The sequence below is a fragment of the Drosophila eugracilis genome, unplaced genomic scaffold, assembly GCF_018153835.1.
Source record: "Drosophila eugracilis isolate 14026-0451.02 unplaced genomic scaffold, ASM1815383v1 contig_722, whole genome shotgun sequence".
NCBI classification, from domain to species: Eukaryota; Metazoa; Arthropoda; class Insecta; order Diptera; family Drosophilidae; genus Drosophila; species Drosophila eugracilis.
This window is the reverse complement of record NW_024573616.1, coordinates 644,649-652,619: the sequence shown is the minus strand read 5'-3', so window position 1 is coordinate 652,619 and position 7,971 is coordinate 644,649. Positions and strand designations below refer to the sequence as shown.

The window sequence follows — 7,971 nt, the reverse complement described above, 5'->3', positions numbered from 1 at the left end:
TCCGCCCCTTAAAAGCTTGTCAGTTAATAGAAAACAAGTGACACCGCCTCCAGCCAGCTTCATAATTAAGTCTAAATGAACAGCGAGCTCGATGCAGGAAGCCCACACAAGGACCCCAACCAAGAAACTGGCCAAAATGAGCGGAATGGTGGAATGGTGGCTGGGCGGAGTCCAGTTGAGTACATGCAAGTGTTTGCAGTTTAATGGAATTTTTAATTTCTGACCCGCGCTGGAGCTTCTGCGCTGGGAATAGCTGACATTATTACAAATTTTTTACTATTATTAAAAATGCAGAAAACATTAAAAGCGACACAAATTTGTAGCCGAAAGTCGTGCCAGGGCAGCTGGAACTGCAGAGGGGGCAAGATGATTACTTAAGTGGACATGGCCCCCAACCTCCGTTGAAAGTCCGGTAGCCAGTGCAGAAAGAGTTCCACTAGAAAGGCCAAGGCACTGGCCATCATGGCCAGTACTAAGGCAAAAAGTGCCGGGGCAAAGTGCTCCAAATCTACTTCGACTTGCGATGCCTTAAACAGGCTGCAATCCGGACGAGTCACCATCCACTTCTTGTCGTTATATTGCATTAGGCCGCTAGCTCGAAGGTGGAGCAGGGCATGGGCCAGGTGCTCCCTCCATGGCGAACCCTTGGGCATTACAGATCCTGAGTCATACGGAGGATTGAACATGATTTCCTGCAGCTCACAAAACTCTCCCTCATCCATCTGAAGATCTAGGAGCAACCTATAGATACGATCGATAGCCGTATGGAAGGCAAAGCGTCCTTGAATTATCCTCTCAGCCCCTTGCTGTAAGGTTAGGATATTGTGCTCCCCAGATCTGCAGATTTTTTAACATACACATCCTTTACCAACTTATTACTTGTGTTGGTGAATATCGGAAAGTTGTAGGATATGTTTTCCATCCCGATAGCCAGGTTACTATCGTATAGTTCCTGCAGACTCACGATGCTCCTCGAACTTTCAGAGAGCAGGGAACCCACTATAAAGGCGCCGTAGAACTGCATCAACATGAAACTGAATATACAACTAAGGCTGATCAGTAATCGAGTTGAAAACAAGCGAAAGATCTCAGTGGCGGGCCCCTGTTGCAGATAGGTTTCCAGCATTGTGAACCAAACGAATGACGAGCGATTCTCCATATGGGTTAGTCGTCTCTCCTGCCTCACATGCAGCAGCAAAAGGAGAGTACTTCCAGTGACCAAAACCAGGACACACCACCACACCTGGTTGCTTAACGGCTCGAAGAATATGTTCCTGATATGACTGCGACGTGGATGGCGGAAGATAAAGTGGATGCTGTGGGTAGGAGAAACCTTCCTGAGATTCAATCCAAGTCAAGTTCACTGTGATTTACTCACTATTGGGTGTGCAGGACCGCTGAATACTGGACATAGGGCTGTCTGTCCAGCACAAAGCGGACGGGACACACGGCAAAGTCCGCCGCGCGACTCGTCACCTGACCCATCACTCCGGACCAACTGCCATTCTCCAGCAACTCGCCCCACTTATCCGTGAATCTGATGGCCAAGCTGCACGAGAAAATATATGTATGATTATGCAAAAGTTTGTAAATTTATTGTAATTTAGGTGACAATAATATTTCCCTAATGTTGTGCTATATCCTTAAACTATATAAAAGAATATTTGAAAGAGGGTTTTCCGTGCTAAACGTATTTTTGAACCCATTCTTTCTTTCGAGTGAATAGTGGTTAATTAGGGCCTACTCCGATGCTAGTTTCACGGACCCACCTGAGATTGAACATGCGCTCAACGAGTTGAAACAACTGATAGGTCTTCCGCTGCATGGGATCCAATTGCTGGAGCTGCTTATCGTCCGCCAGGTACTCCATGTCATCCAATCCAGGAGGTTTCTCTGTCAACTAGGGGGAATGGTTGTTAAGTGAAAGTAGAGTAGTGTTTGGAACAAGGACGAATCCTACCCACCACAGTACTGCCTAAGAGAGTGACATTGAGGAAGTTGCGCCGCCGAATGACCCAAGTGTTCTTATACTTCTCCAAGAGTTGGTAACCTCCAGAAGAAGACCATTCTCCCTTCTTTTCAATTATCAGAGGAGTTTGCACCTTCTGACTGATCCTATATACATCATAAGCCAGCCAAGTTGTACTGGAAATATTATTTTAAGTTCATAATAAGCTAGTTACCAGTCCAAATAATCACATATTTATATATTGAATTAAATTAAATTATTTTTACTATAGTGGCAAAGTGCTTTAACATTAACTACTCTGCCTTACTTATCTTGACCCCTCAAGGCCACAGTGATATCCGCATCAATGCCCATGCTGTAGCCACTCAAGTGCTGCTCAATCAGCTGCTCATCTGGCAGAGATTCCCGGCAAGAACCGAGCATAAACCACGCCAGCGAGTTGTTAAAGTATCCGGCCTCAGAGGCCACCCCGAGCACGAAGCGCCTCACAAGGACATGCTCGAAATTCAGCACCAGGGCTGCGATGCGCGGAGACCCGTAGAACATGAGATCCTCGAAATTCGCCGACATTCCTGGCCGGTAAAATTGCACACGATAGTTGGCCAACAATTTCTGGTGGCATTCAATTTGCCAGTCGCCATCTGCATCACCGCCTCGGACCACGAGAACCTGGCTCAAGTGCTCCGAACGCAAAAAGTCCTCGAAGGCTGCCAGCTCAAGGAAATTGGTATTTATGCTTTCAATTTGCAGCACGCGTAAAAATGCTGTTAAAATTATAAAAGGCCAAGAAATAACTTTCACTTGCAACTTAATCATTTTATATGGCCACTTTAGCACCGACTTTTACCCCGTGGAACTTGTGTTTGCTTTGTGCGAAGCCTCTGCCGTTTTTATAGGGTTTCATTTTCCTCTGCATGTGCATAATTTATTCACATTAATCACATTGGTGTTCTGGGCTCATGCACATTGTACAACTGACAAGAAAATTATTGTGAGGATGCCATAATGCGGTGATTACTTTAAAAGGAATGTTAGTGTAGTTTGTAGTGTGCGAATGTGGCAAGAAATAATTAAGAGTAATTAAAGTAGATGTCTAGAACAAGATGTTTTCTGATTTATATGCAACTTAAATATAAATAAGATATTTTAAATATAATGGAGACTGTTCTTCAAAGATTAATCCGACTGTATAACAGAGAAAAAAGAATTTTAAGTCTTGCAAACTAATAAGGTTAGCCCGACAATCCCCTTCTTTTATGCAAAGTTTTAAATGGTGTTCCTTACCAAATTAGCGGGCATTGTCCGGACGCCGTCGCCACATCGATCACAGCTCCATCGACTCTATAATGGCCCCATTTCGAGTTGCACCTAACAAAAAGTGGGCTCCTGCCATCATATACCAAAAATCCAATAACTAGACGCAACATTAAGCAGGACAAAGCTGGTGGCATTAGCGTGACATTATCCGACTGCAGCCAAGAAGCTACGAGAAACGACAAAAACGCGTGTTAGCATCCACGAAAACGGAGCCAAGGACCTTAGCGTGTGTCCCCAGAGAAGGGTCTTGGAATGGAATGGATTGTGGAGTTGGGGGTTGGGGCAGTGAGGCAGTGTGGCAGTGTGGCATGGCACAGAAAATGTTGCGAAACTTGAAAGCAAATCCTGCAGCTTGCAACTTAATTTCATGGCACGCGGCATGCAACTCGCAGGCAACTTCATTCGGGCAATTTGCTTCACGACAGCTTGCCACGTGCCAAAAATAGGGAAGGGCGGAGATAAGATGGCCGAAATGGAGGCGAGATAGAGTCCTGCAAGGACTTTAAGACTGTTCCGAAATTAAAAGGAATTACATTCAATTTGTTGACATTTTTGCGGATGCTCGCGGACGCGGATGCATCCCCCTTTTGTCTTTTGGTATCCTTTTGTGTGCTGCTTAGCTGACTTTCGCCGGTAATGACAAAAAACATTTTGTGCAAGGCCACATGCAAATGAGCAGCAGCAGCAGCAGCAGCAGCAGAAAAACTGAAAACTGAAACAGCGGCAGGAAGAGCAAGGCCATTCAAATGTATTCATTGCGAGCAGGGGAAATTCGCTGGCATTTTATCGCAAGATTTCCATCGAATACGCGAGTTGCCTGCCAAAAAAGACAAAATCTCGAGAGCACGGAAAATGCTGTCTTCACACATGCGGGGAATGACAAAAACAAGTGCGCATACGCCCTGTTGCAAGCCAGCGAAACGTTTAAAAATTCCTTCTTTTTAAATTTGCTGCTTATATGTTCCACTGTCTCCTCTGCCCTGACATTTTCTCACACATGGCAGACGTTTTCGCATTTGTAAAATGCGCCAGTCTACGTGGAAAAATTTCATTTAATATTTCATCTGAAAATATGTTGCTGTTGCTCTACAAATTCTATATTAAAGCCCGTAGGTATATTTTGGTTTAATTTCTTTACGACAGAAGCCTAAATAAACTTCATTTTTATAAGATAGTTAACAAATTAAATAGTGTTGAACAAGATAAATAAAATTATAGTCAAGTTCGGCTCTTGTAATATATTTTTCTAGAAATTTTTATGTAGTACCTTATTCACGAAAACACGCTTCCCTTTAAATTCTAAGCGTGTACTTCATATTTTTCAATTATATTAATGCCCAGTCCCATTTTATTACAAATGTGAAGGAGCAACTCAAAATAAACAAAAAAAAACATTTTAATTAATTCTGCTCTCAAACTGGGGATATTATTATTATTATTAAATGTGATTTCTTTAAAAAGAAATTTACAAATTCTTCTTTCTGCGTCTTATTTTTGTTGATAATTATTTTTACGTTTCAACTGCGGGGGATTTAATTGTAGGTAAGTATGCTGGCAACCGGAAAAACTTGTCCATGGGCCAAATAAAAGCAGCCAACAAAAAAGGAAGCGGAAAATCCCCAGCAGCCATGGGACGAAGCTCGGAATAAGTCCCTCGAAATGACGACAACAATATGCGACTCATACTTTTCGGCCTGCAGCGGTAGAATGCTGAATACCATTTGGGTAAATCCTTTAATTTCTTTAACTTTTAAATTAGGAATGTTGTTTGCCTCGATTCTTTTAATAATAAGTTGGATTTCCTATTCAAAATAATATTTTTCAAAGTTGATTTAAGTTCTTTGGAATAAAGATGGCAACAAGCTTATAGAGTTTGTTAATAATTTATGCCTTAATTTTAAAATTTTCTTGACTTTTTTATTTTTTCCGACTGAAAGTTCCTGCCATTGTTAGTTTCCACTCTTCATAGCCGTTTAATGTTGGCGCGAACAGTTTTATTTGCCAACAGCAATGGGTGAAAACTCTCCGGGCAGCTGGGACTGGGCCGCATAAAGTCAACTCATTATGAAATTACTGCTAGAAACTAAGCTCCCCGAAAAGGAAAGAAAGACGGAGACGAGGATGACTGGCAGCGGAGAAAGGCGGCAAGGAAAACAAATTAAATTTAATCGATTTGTGAAAAGCTGGCAGGCAACAACAGCAGCTACGTAGTGCAGGCTGGAAAAGTGAAGTGCCAGATCCGGATGGGTTGCATGGTAAATTAAGTGAGGGCGTGTCCGTACTCCAGACTGCGGACTGCTCTGGACTCCGGACTGCTGGTATTGGACTCAGAAGCAGAAGCAGACGGCCAACGAGTAGCACTTGCCCACTTGTCGACTCTAAGCGCATTCTAAACAAATTAAAATTCAATTAAAAAGATGAAATGCCATTTCAGAGCAGGAAAATGCACGCAAAAGTGAAGATCTTCGCCACATTTTCTAGCTGACTTACAAGGTCTCTGGGATATGTAGTAAATTTCATTTAATTTCCCGGCAATGCGTTAACGATTACACCGCAAAATATATCAAACTTTTCTCAGTTACATTAAAAATCGAATTTCTTTGGCATTTATTTTCTGTGTATTACTGCAATCGAGGCCATTAATGGTCCGCTCGTCACTCGAGTAGGACTTGAACATCATTTCCAATTACGAGGCCTCAATGCAGACGGCTTAGTGGCTGTCTTTCACCAAGAATGGCCGCTGATGATTTTTGGTTCTCCCCTCATCAGTGCCAGTCCCTTTGGCTGGTCAGGGTCATCGATGTGCCAGCTCTCATTACGGCCACTCCTGCGGCCTTTGGCGGGCTTAGCCGCCAACTCCCATTTGCCCGACTGTCATCCTCCGCCTCCCCCTCCTACTTCGTGGGCTGCATTAAAATCGGCGTCCCTCTCAGTTCGCGCCATTACCGATTCTCATTCCCGATTCCCCTTGTCGGATGTCCGGATATTCTTTTTGTGCGTCCCGGGTTTGTTCGATTTGGCTTAATGGCCGGGAGCATGTTGTCACTGCTGGTGCCGTAATGAATTGGGTGCGGACCGGCCTTGGTTCTTCTGGTTGGATCAGTTAGCTCAAAAATCCTTAAATCTTCCCAAGATTTTTCCCTGATTAACATATAAAGGTCTGTGAAAAACATTGGGTTTTCATGTTGCAAATGTGACCATGTAGTAATGAGGGCTTCTGTACCTTATAATTCATAATATTTCTTGAATATGACTGCGCCCCTGTATATGAAGACAACATCTTCAACTTTTCCAGTTGGTTTTTCATCAACATCAAAGGAAAAACTGTGCAAAAACATAGTTACCGTGCTTTCAAAAGTTTACAAAGTAAAATAAACATTCTTCAAGCCTTTAGAATCTGAATTACCAATCTAATCTCTAAAGTGTAATTAAAATAGAAAACAAGTTTATTTACATGTTAATCAAGTCCTTGGAAAGCGAATTTGATTATTGGGAACTTGATATAAAAACAAATTATTTTCTTTATGAAATTTATCATTTTGGTTTTTAGATGAATTAATTTTATTTTTACTAAGTTTCATTTGATTTTAAACACTACTCCTTCGTGGAAGTGGTTGTTCTTGCATTTCAGCTTACCAACGAATACAAATATTTATTAATCATTTCTCAACGGGGGTAAATTTCAAGCCAAGTGGTTGGGCAGTGGCTGCTGTATGCTGGCATATCTCCAGCTCAATGGTCCTCTCGTGGCATCGATCTGCAAATCATCTTTGCTCCAATTAAAGCCAGGTCGTTGGGTCACTTGACGCAATTAAAGGGCTTGACAATCACCGCAAGAGGTGGATTCGTCCCGGCCTCTCGGACCTGACAATAAAGGAGCTTAATTTAAAATTTAAACCCTTTTTGCTGGAGGCGGCGACCGCAACGTTTCCTGTCCCAGTACTCAGTCCCAACCCAGGATGCACTGATGAAAAAAATATTTTTTTTACTCTTCCGGCTGCGGAGGCTGGAGTAGCAGTAGCAGGAGCAGGACGAGCCGCCAGGACGACAGCAGGGCAAATAATTTTTACAAATTATACGCTCACATGCCAACTGCGAAAGGAAAGACAAACAGAAATCGAGGAGGCAAAAAATTATATAAAAAGAGCGTGGCAAAAAGGAAGAAGTCGGGCGGTATCCTTGGAGAAAAAGGCAATAACAAGTCGGTCCGATGATTGGGTCCGCTACCGGACTCCGACTCGATTGACTGCACCAATAATAACTTCAAACAATGGCTGGCCAAGTAGTTTCCCCTTTACCCGGCTATTTTTTCTTTTTTGTTCTTGCCGGTTCCGCAGTCGGCCATGTTTGTTTAATTTTTGCCACCGCTGCGCCTTGATTCCCTTTATTTTTACACTTTTTGCAGGGTAGTTATATTTTTGGTTAGAAGTCTCAGAGTGTTTTAAATGGCTCGACCTAAAAGAAAGTATTATCTTTATATTTTTTGCATTGTCTTTTCTACTTAATCGTGTTCCTAAAAAATAATTTGATTTATGTTAATGTAAAAATAAAAAACTCATAAAATGGATTTATAACATTTACCCTTGCTTCCTTTTTTAATTTATCACCTTAACACATTACCTTTTTAGCTCATGACTTTAAGTATGAATTGCAAGGTTTATCGATGATGCTAAATTAAAATATAT

General features: G+C 42.2%; 1 protein-coding gene across 1 annotated transcript; it reads right to left on the bottom strand.

Moving 5' to 3' along the window:
- Nucleotides 1-374: 374 nt before the first annotated feature.
- LOC108115103 (glutamate [NMDA] receptor subunit 1) lies at nt 375-2,785 on the bottom strand. The gene is given in 6 exon segments (XM_017226349.2): nt 375-844; nt 847-1,316; nt 1,379-1,549; nt 1,770-1,900; nt 1,965-2,145; nt 2,277-2,785. Coding segments are annotated over 6 exon segments (1,932 nt in total).
- Nucleotides 2,786-7,971: the final 5,186 nt, after the last annotated feature.